The following is a 24,627-nucleotide window of genomic DNA, read 5'->3' on the forward strand; positions in this document are numbered from 1 at the left end:
CATAGGACTGATTTTAATCAAGAAAATCTCACAAAGGCAAACTTTAAAAATTAGTGAATAGATTTACAAGAATTATTATTTTTAAAGGATTTCTTTTATCTACTAAACAAAAGCAAATGTAGAACCCAGAAAAATAGTGCATCTCAAAGTTTCCAGTACTCAACAAAATTTTTATCGTCCCAACGGACTGAAAAGGCAAAGAACAAAGAGCTTTATAGCTTTTCAATAGATTAGCTGAAGAGATACACTGCATTACACATAAAAATGCCAAACTTTCTAATGTTAAAATAGGTTTTGAAAAAGTAAATACCACAGTGCCCTCTACCGTCCCTTTAAAGAAACTTAAATAATCTATAAAATACTTTTTAAATTTCTGAAACAATACTCAGCATAACCAATGAAAGAAGAAACACATTTTCATTATTAACATACTATAATAAAAATTTAGTATAATAAACACAGTATTAAATAAATTTTCATGTCATAAAGGTAATAAAAACATGTAACATCTTATCAATTGTTAAGATGCTCTGACTGCTTCCAGTATAAATAACAATAATATTCTCATACCCACCAAAGTTGTTTTCATCACTACATTATTTTATAACTTCTTCTAGGAGTAGAGGAAGGATAGGTGTAGAAAGAAAAGAAAAACACTGATAGAGGAAGTAACGCCATAAAGAGAATATCTTTAGATGAGACTTTCAGAGACCTGTGCCCCAGACGGCATGTCTAGAGCAGTGGTTTCCAAAGCAGATTAAGTAAAATGACCCAAAGGAATGCCAAAAGAAAACATTACCACTTTCACTTTGAATTAAACATTACTAATATTTAGCATATAGAATAACATTCCCTCCTATGTCATATGGTAATATGTTAGGATAGGTGGTATCCTGAAATAAAAAGAGGCATTCCATAACAGGTAGGGTTCACAACGGCACCCACAAAGAAATCATACACACTTGTAAAGAATCTATACTGAAGAATCCATACTGAATCTATACTGTTCTAGTTACAAGATCACAAATGAATAAGTTTATGGCAGAGCTGTTTCTTACCTATTCCTAGTTCAAATGCTTCATCAGAGGTACAAAATTGAATCTGACAGGACAATAACTATCTTTTTTAATTAAGTTTTTTATTGTAATTCCACTGTTGTTAACATACAGTATATTAGTTTCAGGTGTACAAGATAGTGATTCAACAACTCTACACATTACTCAGTGTTCATTATGATAAGTATACTCTTTAATCCCCTTCATCTATTTCTAACCCTCCAGCCACCTCCCATCTGGTAACTATCAACTTGTTTTCTATAGATAAGGGTCTGTTTCTCGGTTTGCCTCTCTTTCTTTTTCCCTTTGCTCATTTGTTCTGTTTCTTAAATTCCACATATGAGTGAAATCATATGGTATTTGTCTTTCTCTGGCTTCTTTTGTTTAGCATAATACTCTCTAGCTCCACCCATGTTGTTGCAAATGGCAAGCTTTCATTCTTTTTATGGCTGAATAATATTCCATTGTATGTAGGTGTGTGTGTGTATACATACATACACATCTTCTTTATATAATTTGGCTATTGTAGATAATGCTGCAATAAACACAGGTATCTCTTTAATTAAGTGTTTTTGTTTTGGGGTGAGGGGGGTACATACCCATTAGTGCAATTACTGGATGGTAGAGTAGTTCTATTTTTAACGTTTTGAGGAACCTCCATACTGTTTTCCACAATGGCTGCACCAGTTTGCATTCCCACCAACAGTGCAAGAGGGTTTCTTTTTCTCCATACCCTCACCAACATTTGTTGTTTCTGATTTGTATTTTCTGATTTGTTGTTCTGATTTCAGCCATTCTGATAGGTGTGAAGCGCTATCTCTTCGTAGTTTTGATTTGCACTTCCCTGATGATGACTGATGTTGGGCATCTTCTCATGGGTCTGTTGGCCATCTATAGTATAGGTCTTCTTTGGAGAAATGTTTTTTCATGTTTTCTGCCTATGTTTTAATTGGATTATTTGTTTTTTGGGTGTTGAGTTGTAACAGTTCTTTATATTTGGATACTAACCTTGTATCAGATATGTCATTTGCAATTATCTTCTCCCATTCCATAGGTTGCCTTTTAGTTTTATTATTTCCTTCACTGTGCAGGAGCTTTTTATTTTGATGTAGTCCCAATAGTTTATTTTTCCTTTTATTTACCTTGCCTCAGGAGACATTCAGAAAAATACTATAGTGGCCAGTGTCAAGACATTACTGCCTGTGCTCTCCTCTAGGATCTTTATGGTTTCAAGTCTCACATTTAGGTTTTTAATCCTTTTTGAGCTTACTTTTGTGTATAGTATAAGAAAGTGGTCAAGTTTCACTCATTTGCTTGTAACTGTCCAGTTTTCCCCCACACCAATTGTTGAAGAACCTGTCTTTTTTCTGATCGGATATTCGTTCCTACTTTGTTGAAGATTAATTGACCATATAATTGTGGGTTTATTTCTGGGTTTTCTACTCTGCTCCACTGATCTATGTGTCTATTTTTGTGCCCCTACCATAGTGTTTTGATTACTACAGCTTTGTAATATAACTCTAAGTCTGGAATTGTGCTACCTCCAGTTTTGTCTTTCTTTTTTAAGATTGCTTTACCTATTTAGGGTCTTTTGTGGTTCCATACACATTCTAGGATTGTTTGTTCTAGTTCTGCAAAAAAATGCCATTGGTATTTTGATAGGGATTCATTAAATCTATAGACTGCTTTGGGTAGTACAGACATTTTAACAATATTTGTTACATATTTGTTAAATGGAATGTCTTTCCATTTCTTTGTGCTGTCTTCAATTTCTTTTATCAATGATTCACAGTTTTCAGAGTAAAGGTCTTTCACCTCTTTAGTTAAGTTTATTCCTAGGTATTTTATTATCTTTGGTACAGCTGTAAATGGGATTGTTTTCTTAATTTCTCTTTCTGCTGCTTCATTATTAGTGCACATAAATGCAAGAGATTTCTGTACACTGAGTTCGGGTCATGTGACTTTACTGAATACACTTCTTACCATTTCTAGCAGATTTCTGGTGGAGCCTTTAGGGTTTTCTATATATAATACTATGTCATCTGCAAAGAGTAAAAATTGTACTTCTTCCTTCCCAGTGTGGATGCCTTTAATTTCTTTCTCTTGTCTAACTGTTGTGGCTAGGACTTCTATTACTACGCTTAGTAACAGCGGTGAGAATGGACACCCTTGTCCTGTTCCTGACTTTAGGGGAAAAACTCTGAGTTTTCCCCAACTGAGTATGCTAGCTGTGGGTTTTTCATGTAAGGTCTTTGTTATGTTTAGGTATTTTCCCTCTAAATCTACTTTGTTGAGGTTTTGGGGGTTTTTTGTTTTGTTTTGTTTTGCTTTTGGGGGTTGTTTTCGATAGCGTGCACACATGCACCTGACTGGGGACAGGCAGAAAGAGAGAGGAAAGAGAGAGAATCCCAAGAAGGCTCATGATGTCAGTACCAGAGCCTAACACGGACCTTGATCTCATGAACTGTGAGATCATGACCTGAGCCAAAATCAAGAGTCGACACATAACCAACTGAGCCACCCATGTGTCCCAAGGGGTTTTATCATGAATGGATGTTGTTGTACTTTGTCCAATGCTTTTTCTACATATATTGAGATGATCTCTTATTGATGGGATGTATCACATTGATTGGTTTGCAAATACTGAACCACCCTTGCATCCTGGGAATATTTTCCACTTGATCATGGTGAACAATTTTTTTAATGTATTATTAGATTCAGTCTGCAAGTATTTTGTTGAGGATTTTTGCATCTATGCATCAGAGATACAGGCTGATAGTTCTTTTTTTTTTTTTTTTTTTTTTTTTTGTAGTGTCTTTACCTGGTTATGGTATCTAGGTAACACTGACCTCATAAAACAAATTTGGAAGTTTTCCCTCCTCTTCTAGTTTTTGGAATTGTTTGAGAATAAGTATTAACTCTTCTTTAAATATCTGGTAGAATTTGCCTTTGAATCCATCTGGTCCTGGACTTCTATTTATTGGGAGGTTTTTGATTACCGATTCAATTTCATTGCTGGTTATCAATCTGTTCAAATTTTCTATTTCTTCTTGCTTCAGCTTTTGGTAGATTTTATGTTTCTAGGAATTTATCCATTACTTCTAGGTTGTCCAGTTTGTTGGCATATAATTTTTCATAACGTTCTCTTACAATTATTTGTATTTCTGTGGTGTTACCAGTTACTTCTCTTTCATTTGTGATTTTAAGTCCTCTCTCTCTCTTTCTCTTTTTTTTTTTTTTTTTTTGATGAGTTTGGCTACAGATCTCTCAACTTTGTTGATCTTTTCAAAGAACCAGTGTGGGGAATAAGCTTAGAAATTCCCTGGACTTACACCAATGGGTTATCAAGGCATAAAGAATTAGAAAGCCATAGGATATTTACACCCAAGTTTGGGTAAACAAGATTAGGTAAATAAGTATAGAGAAGGTGGGGCCAAAGCCCCAATATAGAGAGAGCGGAGGAAAGTTCCCAATAAAGAACATAGGTATATGAAATAACCAAGATTAGGTATTCAGGGTGGAAGTGCCCCCCAATTTAGTACTATAGCAGAAAGCTGCTTTAACAGGAGGAAAGGACCAAGTTAGCTAAACAGGTGAATTGGACTGTAGACCACTGCTGCAGGTGAAGCTGCCCAGAGCAGAGCTGATTAGGGCTCTAATCAGAAAAGGTACCTTGTTAACCCTGAGGTTATTTGCTCTGTCTCATCCCCTGGCTAGCTAAGACAAACAGAGGTGATGCCTCATGTCCACTGTAAACAACCTTCCGCCCAACTGCCCAGCGCCAGGATTTTGTTTCATATTAACCCAAAGGCATAACCCCCCATATTTTCAAGACCCATTTTTCCTCACGTCCATGAGTTAATGTTCACAGATTTATTGTCTCTTTGTGCACGTCCATCACCATGTTTGTAAGCCTTCTGATCCTAATAAAGGGTACAGAGGAAATAAGAGAACAAAGGCATAAAGCAGAACATGAAAAACACCTGTTCGAGGGACGCATTCCAGGTGGTTAGAAGAGAGGGTATGGGGAGGGTACGGTGGAGGAAGAGATGCAAAGGCTTTGGATGACACACTAGAGCCTCAACTCCACTGTGTACCTGAAATACAAGCATGGAAGGTCTCCAGGAAAGGAATAAAATGAGCAGAACCAGATGTTAAAAATCTAATGACCTCGGGGCACCTGGGTGGCTCAGTTGGTTAAGGGTCTGACTGTTCATTTCAGCTCAGGTCATGATCTCACCATCTGCAAATTGAGCCCTGCATCAGGCTCTGTGCTGACAGTGCGTAACCTGCTTGGGATTCTCTCTCTGCCCCTCCTCCTGGCTCACACATGTGCGCGCACACACACCCTCTCAAAATAAATCAATAAACATTTTTTTTAATCTAATGACCTCTGTTTGAAACGGAACTGGAAAACAGTTTGGCGACTCCTCAGAAAGTCAAACACAGAACTACCACATGACCCAGCAATTCCATTCCTAGGTATATACCCAAAATTATTGGAACAAAAACAGATATTTGTGTGCCAAGGTTCACAGCAGCACTATTCACAATAGCCAAAAGGTAGAAACAAACCAAGTGTTCATCAACAAACCATTGTTATTTTAACAAATAAGAAAAAAAAAAGAATGATGGATAAACAAAAGTGGTATATACATATAATTTAGCCATAAAAAGGAAAGAAATTTTGATATGCTACAACATGGAGAGAACTTGAAAACATTCTAAGTGAAATGTCAGACACAGAAGGATAAGTATTATATGTTACATGAAGAATCTAGAATAAGCAAATTCATAGAAATACAAAATAAAATAGAAGTTACCACTGGCTGGGCCGGGTGGGGGGAAGGTATGGGAAGTGATTATTTGATGGGTTCGGAGTCAACATTGACGATGATGAAAAAAGTGTTGCGTACAGATAGTAGTGATGGTTACAGAACATTACGAATGTATCAATGACACTGAGTTATACAGTTAAAAGTAATTAAAATGAGGGGCGCCTGGGTGGCTCAGTCAGTTAAGCATCCAACGTCGGCTCAGGTCATGATCTCGCAGTTTGTGAGTTCGAGCCCCACGTCAAGCTCTGTGCTGATGCTTCAGATTCTGTGTCTCCCCCCTCCCCTGCTCATGCTCTGTCTCTCAATAATAAATAAACGTTAAAATTTTTTTTAAAAAATAGTTAAAATGGTAAGTATTATACATGTACATTTTAGCACAATTAAAAAAAAAAAAAAAAAGTAGCCTGCCAAGTAACACGTCTACATAGGCAAAGAGTCAGATATTTCTCCAAGAGGTTAACCCCTCTCGCCCTTTGCAAAGTCCAGAGACTCATTCTATAGCTTCATTTTTTTCCCCCAAGGAACTCTGGAAGACTTCTACTTACTTCATTTCACTGCTACCTTTTTTCCCACAGCCTTCTCATGAGGCTTCCAGTAGAGAAAGCCAAAAAAAAAAAAAAAAAAAAGAGAGAGAGAGAGAGAGGAGAGAGACAGAGAGAAGCAAACAAATAAGTGAACAGGGGAAAACAAAATAAATTCCTAATCAGTAATATCTTCGAATTTGCCTTTCTGACTGAAAAATGAGGACCTACTGACAAATAAGAAACTGACCTTAGGCAGGTAAAGGATTCAAGAAATAAAAGCTCAATCTTAAAAAAGTAATTAAAAAGCTCTCATCCCAAAATAACTAAAAACAGCCAGGGAACAGGAAAAGAATCTACAGATTCAAAGACCACGAAGAAACAGCTCACTGGAAATATTTATTATATGCAGCAGGAAAACAAGAGTAGTCATACTGCTCGCTTCAATATAATCTTTTACTATATGGTGTAGGAATAAAAGTATGAAAGCCCCTCACTAGTCACCTGACCCTGAGAGTCTATAAAAAGGAATAACTTTAAATCAAAGTTGTCTTATGTATTAAATTAAAATGCACAGGTAAAGCACTTTGTAACCTGTGAACCCTTTTTAAATGATACCAAATATTTGACTAGACTACTTCTGAAAATTTTTTCTCACTACATAAGCACGAACAGAATGATGAATTATTAATTTTGGGCAAATGTACTTTAAAAATTAATGTGCTTTGATGTTCTTTGAAGAAAACTTCTATCCATCAGAGGGTAATGATATAATTCTTATTTTTCTTGGGGAAAATAAATCAAACATTTAGAAAGCTCTAACGTGGTTTTTAAAATTGGTCACTCCTCTTTGGAGACTTAATTAAGATTAAGAAAAAAAATTCCCTCTTAACATATATCATCTTTGCTCAACTTTGAACATATGATTAGTTTGCACAGTAATTTGTAAATCAGTTAGCTTTCCACATATATTACAAATGAACTACTTCAAAGAATAAACATATTTTCTATACCAATAGGAAAGAACAAATTAACTTTATACTTTTCTCTTAGGAATATGATACTTTTGATATGAACAAAGAATTAAATTTTCAAATTATCTAATTTTTTACTCTAAAAATCATCATCAAGAATCTAGTTGATTTTAGGGACTCCTGGGTGGCTCAGTTGGTTAAGCATCTAACTTCGGCTCAGGTCATGATCTCACAGCTCGTGAGTTCAAGCCCCACGTCGGGCTCTGTGCTGACAGCTCAGAGACTGGAGCCTGCTTCGGACTCTGTGTATGTGTGTGTCTCTCTCTCTGCCCCTCCCCCATTCACACTCTGTCTCTGTCTGTCTCTATCTGTCTCTGTCTCTCTCTCTCTCTCTCTCTCTCAAGAATAAACATTAAAGGACTCCTGGGTGGCTTAGTTGATTAGGCGACCGACTTCGGCTCAGGTCATGATCTCACAGTCCATGAGTTCAAGCCCCGCGTCGGGCTCTGTGCTGACAGCTCAGAGCCTGGAGCCTACTTGAGATTCTGTGTCTCCCCCTGTCTCTACCCCTCCCCTGCTCACACTCTGTGTCTCTCTGTCTCTCAATAATAAATAAACATTAAAAAAAATTTTTTAATTAAAAAAAAAATTTTTTTTTAATTTTTTTAATCTAGTTGATTTTAAATTTACCAAAATAGTTTGTTTTCTAAACCTAAGTGCTGATACCAATTCAATACTCTTAGTGTATTCTAAACTAATTCCCTTAGGAATCACCATTTTTCACTTGTACCTACCAAACTTGCAGTCTGATTCACCCCACTGCTTAAGCAGACCAGTCACAATAGTGTACATGAGACCCAGAAACAAAAAGCAAATCCCTACTAGTTAATAAAATAAATCAAGCAGGAATAGCTAAGGAGCTATGGTGCCCTGGACAGATCTCGCCCAACCCAAGGTCATGACCAATACTCAGCTCAACCAATACTGCTCAGAAAGGTACTCCCTGAACTGCTAGATCTTCGTATTCTCAAGGAAGCCAGAAATCTGGATTTTTGAGATAAACCATCTTGATTTTTAACTGTTAGAACTAATTTAAAAGCTGGTAAAATACCAATTCAAAGCAAAACATCTGTTGGCTGCCAATGTGTGGCTCTTGCATTCTTCTTAAACACCTGCAGTCTCCCCTCCATCCCTCTCTCATGATTTTATCCCCACCACTTTTTTTCTCCAGAATATCCAAACCTAAAGAAAAAGGAAAGGTTAAAAATTTCAATAAAGGAGCTAGATGTTGTTAAAAGGTATAAACTTGGAACTAGAAGATGAATTAAGTTCTACAAATCAAATACACAGTATAGTGATTAGAGTCAACAGTAATGTACGATATGCAGATCTCCCTCAACTTACAACAGGGTTACATTCTCATAAACACATCAAAGCTGAAAATAACCTGAGTCAAAATGCATTTAATACACCCAACCTACCAAATACCATAGCTTAGCCAGGCCAACCTTAAATGTGCTCAGAACACTTATCTACTGTTGGGCAAAATCATCTAACAAAGACTATTTTTAGTAATGTTGAATAACTCACATAATTTATGGATTACTGTACTGAAAGCGAAAGACAGAATGGCTATATGGGCACAGAATGGTTGCAAATGCATTGGTTGTTACTCTCATGACCACACAGCTGATTGGGAGCTACAGCTCCCTGCTGCCATCCAGCATCATGAGAATATCGTACCACATACCGTCAGACCAGGAAAAAGTAAAAATTAAGAATTCAAAGTACAGACTCTACTAAATGTGTATTGCTCCCACACCATTGTCAAGTTGAAAAATCCTATGTTGAACCATCATAAGTCAGGGACTATACTTCAAATTTTCTGAGACTAGATCTTAAAACTTCTTTTTTCTCACCAGAAAAAAAAGATATAATAATTATGTAATCAAAGCTAACACTACCAGTGCTAATCATACTGCATTATATAAATGTATCAAATCTTACATAATGTTATGTCAATAATATCTCAATTTAAAAAAAAGGAGTTAGGGGCGCCTGGGTGGCGCAGTCGGTTAAGCGTCCGACTTCAGCCAGGTCACGATCTCGCGTTCCGTGAGCTCGAGCCCCGCGTCAGGCTCTGGGCTGATGGCTCAGAGCCTGGAGCCTGTTTCCGATTCTGTGTCTCCTTCTCTCTCTGCCCTTCGCCCGTTCATGCTCTGTCTCTCTCTGTCCCAAAAATAAATAAACGTTGAAAAAAAAAAAATTTTTTTAATAAAAAAAAAAAGGAGTTAGAGAATACTAAAGCACAGGCATCTTTTTACTAAGCTTGAAGTAAAAATACTTCAGTTTAAAGTTTTTTTAATGTTTTTATTTATTTTTGAGAGAGATAGAGACAGACAGAGCACAAGTGGGGGAGGGGCAGAGAGACAGGGAGACAGAATCAGAGGCAGGCTCCAGGCTCTGAGCTGTCAGCACAGAGTCCAACACGGGGCTCAAACTCAACTGCCAGATCATGACCTGAGCCAAAGTCGGACGCTTAACCCACTGAGCCACCCAGGCACCTCTGAACATACTTCAATTTAAAAAATAAGAAAATCAGGGATGCCTGGCTGGCTTTGTCCATAGTGCATGAGACTTTAGTCCTCAGGGCCGTGAATTTAAGCCTCACATTGGGTGTGAAGCCTACTCTAAAGATAAATAAATAAGGGGCACCTGGGTGGCTCAGTCAGTTAAGCATCTGACTCCTGGTTTCAGGTCAGGTCATGATCTCCCAGATTCATTAGATCGAGCCCCATGTGAGGTTCTGTGATGACAGCAAGGAGCTTGCTTGAGATTATCTCTTTCCCTCTCTCTCTGCTTCTCCCCCACTGACATTTAAAAATAAATAAATAATAAATAAATAAAAAGTATGAAAATCTTGCAGCCTTAGTGGCTCCACTTCAACTAGTGACTACACCTACTCTACCAACAAAATCATAAGGCTTCTTCAGCAAACAAAGAGCCAGGTCAAGTGCTGGCTGAACTCAGGAGCCAGATGGACTGGAGCAGAGACTGAATTCTGTTACCTAATTATTACTCCTTTCTCCTCATCATTTATCTTTAAATTTTACTGAATTATAAATAACCTACAGTGTTATACTGGCTTCAGGACTACAACATAATGATTCGACAATTCTACACATTACTAAGGGCTCACCATGATAAGTGTAGTCATATCTGTCACCGTGCAATGTTATTAAAATGTTATTGACTATATATTTCCAATATATGCTGCACTTTTCAACTCTATGACTTATTTATTTTATAACTGCAAGTCTGCACCTCTTAATCCCCTTCACCTATTTCACCACCACCCACCCCTCACCTCCCCTCTGGCAACCACCAGTTTATTTTCCGTATTTAAGAGTCTGGGGGGTTTTTTGTTTGTCTCTTTGTCCATTTGGTTTTTTTTAGATTCCACACATAAGTGAAATCAGATGATATTTGTGTTTTTCTGTCTGATTTATTTCACCCTCTAGGTCCATGCATGTAGTTGCAAATGACAAGATCTCTCTTTTTTTGGCGGAGGAATATTCCATTTTACATATGTACAAAAAATATATCACGTTATAATATTACAAATAATACACACACACACATATATGTATACACACATAACATATCCTTTATCCATTTATTTATAGATAGAACCTTGGGTTGTTTCCATATATTGGCTATTAAAAATAAAGCTGCAAAACACACAGGGGTGCATGTATCTTTTCAAATTAGTGTTTTCATTTCCTTTGGGTAAACACCCAGTAGTGGAATTAATGGATCATATGGTAGTTCTATTTTCAACTTTTTGAGGAACCTCCATACTGTTTTCTACAGTGGCTTCACCAATTTACATTGCCACCAGCATGTACAAGAGTCCCCTTTTCTCGACATCCTCATCAATACTTGTTATTTCTTGAATTTTTGATTCTAGCTATTCTGTTGGGTGTAAAGTGATATCTCATTGCGGTTTTTGATTCATATTTCCCCAATGATGGGTGATGTTGATCGTCTTGTCATGTGTCTGTTGGCCAACTGTATATCTTCTGTGGAAAAATATGTGTTTAGGTTCTCTGCCCATTTTTAATCCTATTATTTGTTTTTTTGGTGTTGTACCTTCTCGTTATTTAAAAGCTAACAATATCACCAACTCTAGAATGCTGTTATGAGAAATAAATAAAATATTGCATGTAAAATACCTAGGCCTGATAGGTAACCTGCATGTGGTCAGTGCTCAAAAAATGTGTGCTAGGGGCACCTGGGTAGCTCAGTCTGTTAAGCATCTGACTCTTGATTTTGGCTCAGGTCATGATCTCACGGTCCTGTGGAGCCTGCTTAATATTCTCTTTCCCTCTGCCCCCTACCCTGCTCATGCACACATATGGGCACTAAATAAATAAATAAATACATACATACTAAATATACTGGTGTGGTATATTATAATCGTTATAATTTTTTTTTACTTTTGGGGGAAGAAAGCACTGGAGAAAGAAAAATTTCTGCCTCAGGGCCTGTGTCACTCTGTGTGCATGCCCTTGCCACTGTTTCCCTCCCTCAGACAAATTAAAAACTACTGCATATTTTGACATTATTCCATTATTCTTAGGACCAATGATTTGCAAGTGGTTTCTAAGTCTTATCCTCAGACCCATGGCCTTATCTATAGAAGATGTAAAAGTATAATTAAGATGCCTAGCATCTTTACTAGAATGAGGCCTTAACTCTTCCCAGTCAAGACTTTTACCACCATATCACCAACCAGTTTCCATTTTTTTAATAAAATAGAATATAAATTATTACAGCTAAAAGCCACTTAATGAAGTTGAACTTGTGACAATCAGCTAAATATAAAAATACTCCAGGGGCACCCGGGTGGCTCAGTCGGTTAAACGTCCAACTTCGGCTCAGGTCATGATTTCACAGCTGGTGTGTGCGAGCCCCACGTCGGGCTCTATGCTGACAACCTGGAGCCTGGAGCCTGCTTCGGATTCTGTCTCCCTTTCTCTCTGTCCCTCTGCCACTTGCACTCTGTCTCTCTCTCCCTCTTAAATATAAATAAATATTTAAAAAATTAAAAAATAAAAAATACTCCAGTGCTTGGTTTGTTGGTTCCTAGTACATTCAGTACAATTTTTCTTAACCTCCCTAACTGCTTACCTAGTCCTTCCGAGAGCAACCACCGCTAATCTCTACAGGTTTGCCTCTTTCCACTCCCTCCTTTCCACCAAGCTGTCCAAATACACTATTCTCTATACACTGTACTCCTGTACATCCTGTTCCCTCAAGAGGAACACACTCTTAATACGTATCCAGCAATAACAAATTAGTTTGGGATCTTTGAAAGAATATCCCATTCATGTTTCAGAGAACTTGTATTTCCAACTAGCAAGATTCTGCTGTGAAGTTAAACTGAGTTTGTACTTCCTGAATAAAACCAATTTTTGGAACTCCAAGACTATGACAATTACAGTAATACGTTTAGAGAAGTGAATACTGCTTAAAGTAAATGGCCAAATAATTGTGACTTGCTGATCACTCAAATCTAAGAATGCATTTTGGTTTTAAGAACTATTATAAGCATAAATGTAGGTAAGTTCATCCAGGAAACTAGTATAACCCTAACAGCTTAATGAAATAAAATATAAAGAGCCATCAATTAGCTTATATTTTACTGGTAACACCTAAATATTCTCCAGACTTCTAGAATGATAATCTAACCAATTAAAATTAGTTGAACAGGGCACGTGGGTGGCTCAGTCAGTTAAGTGTCTGACTTTGGCTCAGGTCGTGATCTCACAGTTTGTGAGTTCAAGCACCGCATCAGAGTCTGTGCTGACAGCTCAGATCCTGGAGCCTGCTTCGGATTCTGTGTCTCCCTCTCTCTCTGCCCCTCCCCTTCCTGTGCTCATGTTCTGTCTCTCTGTCGCTCTCAAAACAGCAAACATTTTAAAAAATGTAAAAAAATAATAATAATAAAATTAGTTAAACCAATTAAATAAATAAAATGCATACTGTGCCAAAGGGGAGAAGAACTTTTAAAAGGTACAAAATTTCAGTAGGAGAAGCAAAGTGCACAAATGTTGGAATGAATCATAATCCTAAAATATTAACTAAATGTAACTGGAAATAAACTAAAATCAAAGTCATTCTTATTTTCTAAAAAGCAGATTACGTTAGGGTGTAGGGATGGATGAAAAGGCAGAGCAAAGAAAATTTTAGGAGAGTAACAATACTCTATAGTATACTATAATAGTGGATACATATTATTATGAAGTTTTCCAAAATCAAAATATGTACAACTCCAAGAGCGGACCCCAGTGTAAAACTATGCACATTGAATTAAGATGATGTTCATCCATTTTAACAAATGTACTGCTCTGGCAGGGGATGCTGCTAATGAGGGAAGATACCAGGGTGGAGGCAGAACATAGGTCTCTACTCCTTCCACTCAATTTTGTTGTGAATCTAAGACTTCCCTAAAAAGTAAAATCTATTAAGTGGAGCAGGGAGTGGACTGGAAAAACTTCAAATCTTCGCTAAATGTAGGAGACTAATTTTCTTTAAAAAAAAAAAAAACTATAGCATTTATAATCAGCAGTTCTAAATAGAGCAAAAACTAGATGATAAAGCTAGCATGATAATTTAGCCTTGGGTTTATATTTGTAATAACTTGTCTTTTAGCATCCTAGTGACCCCTTTGCAGCACTGTTAAGTGTTATCTCCTAACACCTTTAGGGAGCTTGTTTAAATAAATTGTATTCGTACACCCCTTCCATTCAAACATGCAGTCCCTTCTAGACACAAATTATTCATCCTCCTCAAAAGTCTATATTGAATGTCTTACTCTCGATAGTACACTTAGGAGATATAAACAGATCCCTACACTCAAGATCCCTTCCTCTGGGGTCGTACAACCCAACCCTGGGAAAAGCCCAAAATGTCCAACATAAGATACTCCAAGCAATCAAGTAGTAAAGACATGAAACCAGTCTGGCCTTCTGTTCTCCTTCTTTGAATTCTTTTCTCTTCCCTGGATTCTTCTCATCTTTCAAATTTTAGTATAAATGCTATTTCCTCAGAAGTATTTCCTGATACCATCCTATTTTATGTCACAGCATCCCATTCCTTTGCTTCATTGTTTGTTTGCTTTTGCTTTTCTGTTCCATAATTACATATTTGGTTGCTGGTTTGTTATCTGTATCCAATAACAGACTGAACAACCCACGAGGGCACAGAATGCACCATATTACCAAGAATCTGCAAAGCACTCCATCAACACTGGTTAAATGAATGCATAGGTCTGGAGCTCAGGACAAAGGTCTGAGCTAGAAGTATTTGGGTATCGATCTTACCATGAAAACTGGTAAGATCACCTGCGGAAAATGTCTGGGGTTATAAGATAAGAGAATCTAGAATCAAGAGCTGAGGAAGCCCAACATTTAGATTTTCAGAAGAACAGGCAAAGACGACGAGGGCAGACAAAGCAGATAAACCACAGTGAAACCAAAGAAATAGTGTTTCAAGAAGTCGGCATTCAACTCCAGAATGCCGCCAAGAGATCTAGTATAAAAGTGAAGAGAAAAAGATACAGTGGATTTCATTTGAGGGAGATTACTGGTGACTTTAACGAGAGCCTTGTCAGGGTTGTGCAGGACATGATGACAAACTGCTGAGCTATTCATTCCCAGGTGAGGAAGCAGAGGCACTATCTAACCATTAAGATTGTGGAAGGCAACAGAAAGACAGGTGATAGATGGAGACCTTCAGTAACCAAGCGAAAAGATCCTGAACACCCACAAGTTAAAGAGAATCGTGTATCTGAACAGCATGAAACGCAAACAAGCAGGGAAAGCAATCCTGAAGGACACCACCACAATGAGGTATCACTGAAACAACTGGGCATACTGTGAGCATTCAGGGCTAGTTATCGTTACCTGTTTAATAAATTGTCTCTTCATTAGACTGTAAGTGCCCCATTCAGGGCAGAGACCATGTCTGTGTTCTCCGTGCCTGAATTCCCCAGATCTAGCACAGTGCCTGGCACACAACAGGTGCTCAATAAATGAATTCAGAATTCAGAAAAAACAATCTTAACTATTCTCCTAGCCACCTTGACTGTCTCCTCTAATTACTTATGCTTTTTTTACTGTGAGATGACTATGTCACTCGAGCAGGAAAGTGTTCATTACTGTAAGCATTACTGTCATTACCCCTTACTTCCCATATCATACTCTTAAGTTTGTCAACAGCAGAACTCTCATCCCATGACACGTTCAGTGTCTTGCAGGAAGTAAGGCTAAACGCTCATGAACCTGAGTGAACGTCTTCTTACTACAAGGCTGTAACAGCAATTTCACAGAGTGATTCCAAGGTCACCAGCGGACACACGCGCGGAGATGCCGGAGGCAGCGCTCCCCTGGGTGGAGCCTGAGTAGCCGCCTTCTCGGCAGGGGGCGCTGCAGCCTCCCCCGAAAGCCGCCGCCGGCCACGGTCCCCGCCCCCCCGCTCTGCGGTCACCTGCAGCGGCTGCACTCGGGCCTCCGCTCGGCGGGCTCCACCGGCAGCTCCCACAGCGCGTCCGCACAGGCGTCGTCCGCCTCCGCGCCCAGAAAAGCCGCCGCGGGCGCTGTGTTGCCCTCCGGCCCCTCCTCGTCGTCCGGCGTCTGAGAACTCGAGGGCCCACGCGGCCACGCGACGGGGTCCCCGGGTATTCGCGCCTGTTTCTGCGGCTCCATGGCAGGCGCTCAGGTCCGGTTGTCACATTGAGTTCTCGCTGCCGCCGGGGGGCGCCACACTCTGGAGAAACCGCCTCGCACCGCACGTCGTCACGCACGCAGGCCACGTACGGGGGGCGGGTCTCCGAAGCCCAGGCACGAGGTCCCGCCCCTCAGAGAAATCGGGCCGAACCTATTGGTCAGTGCTCAGTGAGCTCTTAGACCAGGAAGGGAAGTACGGGTTGTCTTAGGAAGCAGGTGGGAATTAGGTACGCCTCTCCGGGACAGGAAAAAGGAAATCCCTCCGCAAACACCTAAGACTGCAAACCCATAATCACCCCTTTAAAAGTGAAAATTAAATAGAATTCTGCATTTCCCACCTTAGGATGGCAGTTTGGGAATTAAACTAGTTGAGTGCACACCACACTTGATACACACTGGATGTACTTGATAGCGAAAGGCCAAAAAAGGAGAGGTTGTACCGACTGACGGTTGGTTTCTCCGCTGGGCCGCTTCATCCAAATTCTTGCTCTAGAAGGGCAGGGCTCTGTGTCCTGTACATCTTGGTATTCCTCCTCGGCATCAAGCATACTATTTTGCACTAGACACCAAATGTTCAATGAGGCTTTTCAGTTATCTGAGGCCCCTAAGATAGGAAACAGAGGGCTGAGATTTTCTGCATGAGGGGGGAAAAAACCATAGAATGATAACTACCTTGTCCAAGTTATTTACAGCTTCTGAATAACAGCAATGTAGCCTGCAGTTTGTTAAAAGCAAAGATGAAGTCCACCATAGAATGAAAGCAGAAGTACTACTTGCCCTAAATGGGTGCTGATTTATTAAAATTTTATGTGACTTCTACCAGTATTCAACGTTTAAACAAAAAATTAGGGGCACCTGGGTGGCTCAGTCAGTTAAGCGTGGGACTTTGGCTCAGGTCATGATCTCACAGTTAGTGGGTTCCGGCCTGCCTCCAGCTCTGTGTCACAGCTCAGAGCCTGGAGCCTGCTTCAGATTCTGTGTCTGCCTCTCTCTCTGCCCCTTTCCCGCTTGCACTGTCTCTCTCTGTGTCTGTTTCTCTCTCTCTGTGTGTCTCAAAAACTAAACATTAAAAAAAATTTAAAAATTAGTTTTCATCAGTTCTTCAAGTTTTGCAATCACAATTATTTGATTCTAGAGCTATGAAGGAATTAAATATAAAACAAAGTAGATTTACCACTAACAGTAATAGAGGAGTATTGTGTATTTCTTAGGGTGTTTATTTCAGTATGAGGTTTTCAGTCATCTTAAAACCAAGCTGATGAATGGAATACAGGGCTATTATTTTTAATTATTCTGCATTCTTTCCCCCTGGAAACAGTACCTCTCATCTCTTTTTGGAGTACTCTAAGAAAGAGAAAAAAGCTGACAGACTCACCTGGTGATGGATGTAGGAAGGGAGAAAGAACTGACACTTAATGCCATCCGAAATGGTGAGATAATGAAAACCCAGAGACTGTAGAAAGAGAGGTGAATCAGAAAATAATGAAATATTGGCTGCAGATTTAGGTTGGAAAACCAATTCTTTAACTGCCAAAACTAAATTCTTGTGTGACAACCTTTAGACAACTTTTCTCTGGTTTCAAGATGTGAAATGTTCTCTTAAGTCATTTAAAATTCCTCCCAGCTGTGAGATATGTGAGGGCAAATCAGTCCTGACAAGCCTACTTATATTTGGCTTTCCCTTTAACCCAATCAGATGTCTGGCTTTACCTTTCAAAGTAACCAAAATCCAGTTATTTACCTCTTGTATTACTTCTGCCCTGGTTCAAGCCCCCATCATCTCTTGCTTAGAATATTGTCATAGGTACATAAATGGTCTCTTGCTCCACCCTTGCTTCTCTATAAATCTGTTCTCCCAGAGGTTAACCAGAATCAAAGAAAACTCCCATGCAGCAGGGATGCAGCCACAGTTGGGAGAAAAGAGTCATTCAGCCCTCTGGAAAGCAAGAAATTCGCCCAATATTCAAGTTTGTTAACCCTGGCCTTGAGAAGCCCAAGGATATGTACCACCTACCCAGCAGCTGCTACTTTATGTGAGGTTGCCCTCCTGGAATAGACTTATGTCAGAATTAAGACCATCAGTGACCCAATATCTGGGAAATGCCTAGACACCAAGAAGGGGCGCAAAAGTTCCTTTAAGCAACACTATCAATTTATGAGTGCAGGAATGTTGCAAGATAATCTATTAAAATGCTAATTTGTTTTGTTTATCTCCCAAATCCTAGTAGGTAACCTGCCTTCTTTGCCTCAGGAGAGTGTGAATGGTAAAAACTGATTAGAGACATCACAATATCAGGCCACCGTGTGGGTGTATGTCTGTGTGCATGTATGTGTATGTGTGTGTTAGGGTGCCGATGGGTAAGTGCCCTTGGGTAAAAGCAAAAACTCCTATGGGAAAGATTTGTCCTAACTGGGAGTGGGACAGAAAGCAACCAAAGTCACATCCCCACTCCCACCATGTTCCCCAGAGATGATTTAACATCCAGATAGGACAAATGAGGGAATGATTTCATGTGCCTCTATAGAGGGGATGAACCGATTCCAGCCTTGTAAAGATCCTAATGCTACCACCAGAATCCATGGGACCAGATAGTCAAAGACAATGGCATCTGACTGTGGCAAATGATGACAGACGGTTCCAGGAGCCTCCCTGAGCTTTCAACACCTGGTTAGATACTTGAGACCCTGAATGTTACTGGTAAGGAAAATGTCCTCAATAATGTCTGGGATTGAACATCCAGTCAGCTCAGCAGAATGAAGATTCAACATTGGATAAACTTTGATTTAAATGAAATAAAGATACAACATTTCTTGCTGTATTCACTTTCTATCGATGCTGTAAGAAAATTATCACAAATTTTGTGGCTTAAAACAACACACATGTATTATCTTATACTTGTGTGTTAGAAATCTGCCATAGATGTCATAGAGCTAAAATCTAAGTGGTGGCAGGCTACATTCCTTTGGAAGCCCTAAAGAAGAACCCCTTTCTTTGCTCATCATTCAGGTTCTTAGCAGAATTCAGTTCCTTGTGGTTGTCATTTTCTTCCTGGCTATCAGCCGAGGGCTATCCCCAGCTTCTAGAGGTCACTGATGTCCTTTGACTTGTAGGAGAAGCAAACTGTTACCTTTACTAAATCTCTTAGGGTTCTTTTTGTCCCTAGAATGAAATTGACAGGGGCGCCTGGGTGGCGCAGTCAGTTAAGTGTCCGACTTCAGCCAGGTCACGATCTCACGGTCCGGGAGTTCGAGCCCCGCGTCAGGCTCTGGGCTGATGGCTCAGAGCCTGGAGCCTGTTTCCGATTCTGTGTCTCCCTCTCTCTCTGCCCCTCCCCCGTTCATGCTCTGTCTCTCTCTGTCCCAAAAATAAATAAACGTTGAAAAAAAAAAAAGAAATTGACATAAGACAGATCAATAGGAGAAAAGTGTAAGGGTTAAATTGTGGTGTAGGGCTAACCTGTAGCCTTAGGAAATAACAGATTAAGAGATAACAGCCTTGTCTTATCAATCAAGGGAACAAAAGTTCAAGGAAAATCAACTGGATTAGTGTTTGATTGGATTGGGGCAAGAACATGTCTGAACTGTTTCCACCCCCATCTGGGAACTGTTTCTTTGCTCTGTTCCCAGGTGATGATAAGACGATGTGGTCGGCTATAAAAACTCTGTACCCCGGCTGTTGGGACCGCACTCTAGTCAAGAGTGTCGGTCCCGATCGGTTGGCCTTGCCTCTCATTGCAATAAATTTTGTCGTGACTGTCACTGGTGCCCGTAGCATTCTGTTTCAGGAGTCATGTGGATGCAACAGAAAGCATACAAATTCATTTAATGGAAGTTTTTCATGACCTGGGAGCCTTCATAAGGGATGAGGATCCAAAGAAGTTCTGAAACCAATTTGCTTTTATGTTAGGTTGAACAAAGAGGGGCAATGGTGGAAAATTGACTCAACTATGTGGGCAGGCTAAGGCAAGATCAGAATTATTTTAACAAAATCCGTTTGTACAGAATTCTCTTGATCTAAACTTCCTGCCCTTGATGATTAGAATGTGTTTACTTTCTGGTGTAGAAAGGACATAGTTCACATAGGAATTTCATCTTTAAAGAAAGAAAAGTCAGTGTTTTTCTTGTATTTGCTGTCTTACAAGTGCCTTTCACTCAAAATAGTCAATATGCCAAAGTTCAATATGTTTTGGGGTGGCATGTACTGAATTTCTAAGACTGTAATGGCATGTTGTCACTGTTCTAATTCAAATCTCTCCAGCTCTTTCTTCTTTCTTCCGTAGCATTAAAAAGAAAACCACAGGCCCAAATGGTGTCACTGAAGCCAAGTCAACCAAACTGGGGTGTAATACCTAACAGTATTACATTGCTATTATAGCCTCCCCCAGAAATGTAGTCCTACCTGGTCAGTCAGGAATTTTCTGATCAGCACCAATGAAGTAACTTGTCCACCCATCCACATAAAAGAACCCATTTGTCCCCAAATGAAGATAAAGTCCCTGAAGTAATCCTTTTTTCTGTTTATGACTTCCTGATCCTGCCTTTAAGAACCTTTCCTTCTCTGCAGCCCTTTAGAGTTCCACTCGACTTGCTACATGGGGTGCTGCGTGATCCATGAATCAATCAATAAAGCCAATTATATCTTCAAATTTACTCAGTACATTTTTGTTATGTAACAGACGCAGCAGCAGACTTGGAGTCTGAAGTGAACTTTGGACGGCATTCAGGGAAACAAGAGACAGGCATGATGCCTGTGAACCTTTGAGTTCACTTTCTTGCTATTTCTAAGGGCCCTTGGTAAGTTCCTCTTGGTCCCTCTTGACTGGAGTTTCACTCTGTGTTTGAGCTCCTGGTTGGTTTTCCAGTGCAGTATCCATTACTGGGTCAGCTTAGGCTAACAGGAGGCTATCCTAGAACACCAGTCCTGACCGCCTGGTTCAGCCTGCAGTTCCACATTGGAATCCCTTCCCCAGTTCCAATCGACTGTCCCGATTTACTGGGGTTTGCTGGTTTACCCCCTCCCCATTTCCAGTCAGTAGTGTCCATTAGTGGAGTCCGCTGGTATAGTCCTTGCTGGAAATTGCTAGTGGTGTGCTCTGTGCCTTCTCTCAGACAGTCCCCAGTAAGTTCTAAGCCCCAGCCCTTGTTTCTGTCCTCAGATTCCAGGGTGAGAAGGGCCGGTAGCAGCTACACTTCTCTGTTGGTATGGAAAGCAGTCCACATTCTTGAGGTCTGCTGGTTCAATGCTTTCCCCAGTCCCTAGTTCTTTGGTTATGTCACCAGCTAGACCCCAAGACCTGACCTTTACTGCCCACCTGCTCGTACTCACCCACCTTTGCCCCACATTCTTCCTTAAGCTCTTCTTTCCAGCTTATCCCTTAACTCAGGCATATGGAAAGCAAAACAGTCCCTCCAGCAATAGTGACTGCCCTGACAGGACTTCCAGCAGGCCCAGACAACCCTGACCAATCTGAGCTTGACCCCCTGACATCCCACACAGATGGACTGTGGAGTGACCTCTAGAATAACCTATGACTGGGGTGCCAGGGTGGCTCAGTCGGTTGAGCATCTGACTTTGGCTCAGGTCATGATCTCACAGTTTATGGGTTCAAGCCCCACTTTGGGATTTGCCTGGAACCTGCTTCATATCCTGTGTCTCCCTCTCTCTCTGCTCTTCCCCTGTTCACACTCTGTCTCTGTCTCTCTCTCAAAAATACATAAATATTTTTTAAAAATTTTTAAATGGCCTATCACTACCTTTCCCTCATTATAATACTAAAACCTCCATCCAAGAAGGAACACAAACCTCATTTATACAACATACAATGTGTGTATAGGCATGTTTTCTTAAAATTTTTTTAAGTTTATTTATTTATTTTGGGAGAGACAGAGTCAGCACAAGTGGGGGAGGGGCAGAGAGAGAGAAGGAGACAGAATTCCAAGCAGGCTCTGCGCTGTCGGCTTAGAACTGACGTGGGGCTCAAACTCACAAAATCGTGAGATCAATGACCTGAGCCAAAACCAAGAGCCAGACGCTTAACCGACTGAGCCACCCCAGCACCCCAATAGGCATGTTTTCTTAAGGTGCATGCATGACCTTATGCCGCGTTCACACAGGATGACAAGGCTTCCTTATCTAAATATTCATCCTAACCCAAAATAAAAGGAAAACATCCACCCTTGCTCTGAGAGTCATGGCTTTGGAAGCCATTCCCTGTGATCTCCTTATTTGCTGCTCATAAAGTTTTCTTTATGCCACAACTCAACCTGACACACTTTGTGACTCACGAAGAAGAAAATTCACGTTGGTTCCTTGGTTCAGTTACAGTTACTGCTGGCATCCACAGCTCCATTTCCTTGGTACTATTGGTTTCTGTTAATGTGCACATGAGATAAAGGCTTAGCCAACAGAAAAATAATAAATAATAGTAGAATGGCATCCTTAAAATCAAAAGAATTGAGCCCTCCACCTTCCGGCACACCTGCTTATTTTATACCTAAGAACTATGGTCCCAGGAGCTATAAAAAATCTACAAGCTCATTTTGTGTCCTAAAGGCTTTGGCTTGGTAACCATCAAGTTGAAGGGGGCATCCAAAAAAGGCTAGACAGATGTGTGAGCTGCACCCTATTTGCAGCTAGCTATGGCTGAAAAGAAATACGTGTTAACTCCACTGTCACCTAGGGTCCTACCAAACGGCTGTGAGCCCTCAGAGAAATTACAGCCTAGAAATACAACGGCCTTTATGGGGAATGTTCCAATTAGGTATGATAATTTAAGAAGTACACTTGGGCACCTGGGTGGCTCAGTTGCTAAGCATCTGACTTCAGCACAGGTCACGATCTCAAGGTTCGTGAGTTCAAGTCCCACAGTGGGTGAGCTCCAGCCCTGCTTTGGGTGAGCTCATATCCCATTTTGGGTGAGCACGAGCCCCGCTTCTCTCTCTCTCTTCCTCTCTCTCTCTCTCTCTCTTTCTGCCCCTTACGGGACTCTCTCTCGCACTCGCTGCCCCTCACTCACTTGCACCATTTCTCAAAAAAAAAAAAAAAAAAAAGTGCGCTTGAAAACAAGTGTTCCCAAATTAAACAGAATAGGATACCTCTTTTAAATGACAAGCAGAAGCCTCCAAAAGGTTTCACAGTTCCAAAACATTGTCATTGAAAGATGCATTGCAAAAGGCTAATGAAAAATTGAAGATGTAAGAGGTACCTAGACTGAGATTGTAAGACTGGCTAACTCCAAGTGCTCCCCTCTTTCCTCCTTTAAGTACTTATTCTACTAATCCTCTGTCTGAATTGTTTTTCTACTCTGAAAAGACTACACAACCACAGGGTGCCTTGGTGACTCAGTTGGTTGAGCATCCAACTTTGGCTCAGGGCATGATCTCGTGTTTCATGAGTGAGTTCAAGCCCGGCATCAGGCTCTATGCTGACAGCTCAGAGCCCGGAGCCTGCTTCTGATTCTGTGTCTCCCTTTCTCTCTTTCTGCCCTTTCCCCCACTAGTGCTCTGTCTCTCTCTCTCTCTCTCTCTCTCTCTCTCTCTCTTTCTCTCTCTTTCTCTCTCAAAAATAAATAAAAACATTAAAACAAACAAAAAAGACTACACAAACATAAACAAAAGCCTACCAAGTTAATGACCTTGTAGATACCCTCATATCTACCTTCAAAGGAGGGCTCCCATATGGACCCCTCCCAGAGTTTACGAGACTGAGGGATTTTCTGGTAAACTGCTATGTTGCTCCTTTAAACAGCTGAAGGGAAACTCTGGTAGATTCCAGAGTCTATTGAGAGGATCCTGGAAAATCTGGCAGAAGGCAGCAAAGGGTGACAATTCATACCAGACCCAGTTCCTCTGATGGTCTGTCTGTAGTCCAGTTGAAAGAGGAAAATAAAATTTCAAGTTGTCTCTTCCTGTCCAAATCCAGACCCATCGGTTATTGATCTTTTTTCTCCCATGGATAGGTATTGTCTTATTTTACATAAATGGGCTTGGCTTTTTGCCTGCTTGGGACATGCCAGTTATTGGTTCTTTCTTTCAGCTATCTATGGAATTGACTCTGGATCTTGGGAAAATAATATCCTTTGCATCCACTTTGGGGACCCCTCTTACATGCGAGGGGAGTTATTCAGTACTGCCAGAAATATTTAAAATTAGAACTTTGTACCCAGAGGGAAGGCAGAAAATTGAAGATAATGTACTTGGATAGATGGACCAACTTACAACCCAACTTTCTGAGGAATTGAGAATAACTGTCTTTGTCTTTCAAATCTTTAGCAAAGCAAAAGTCAGCTCTGGAGGCAATTCAAAATTAACCTATTCCTTTTTCCAGCTGCAAAAATTCTGTTATCTCCAAAGGCTTCCAAATTATTGGCCTTAGGAAAGCCAATCATTCTTGGAGGGATTTGCCTTCTTCCACTGTCCCTTGAAGTTATTAATCTTATCATGCCTTT

The 24,627-nt window shown here is 40.2% G+C and overlaps 1 protein-coding gene across 1 annotated transcript in view; it reads right to left on the reverse strand.

Moving 5' to 3' along the window:
• The window catches only part of DTWD2 (DTW domain containing 2), a 105,117-nt gene extending 88,953 nt beyond the window's left edge, over positions 1 to 16,164 (reverse strand). Inside the window, exon 1 of the mRNA XM_047083696.1 lies at positions 15,942 to 16,164. Within this exon, the coding sequence (XP_046939652.1) occupies positions 15,942 to 16,159 (218 nt within the window). The 5' untranslated portion in view covers positions 16,160 to 16,164. The remainder of the gene's footprint in view (positions 1 to 15,941) is intronic.
• Positions 16,165 to 24,627: the final 8,463 nt, after the last annotated feature.

This window comes from Lynx rufus, unplaced genomic scaffold, assembly GCF_022079265.1.
Source record: "Lynx rufus isolate CCGP_SWC_20201006 ecotype Redwood Valley unplaced genomic scaffold, mLynRuf1.p SCAF_1, whole genome shotgun sequence".
In the NCBI taxonomy this organism is placed as follows: Eukaryota; Metazoa; Chordata; class Mammalia; order Carnivora; family Felidae; genus Lynx; species Lynx rufus.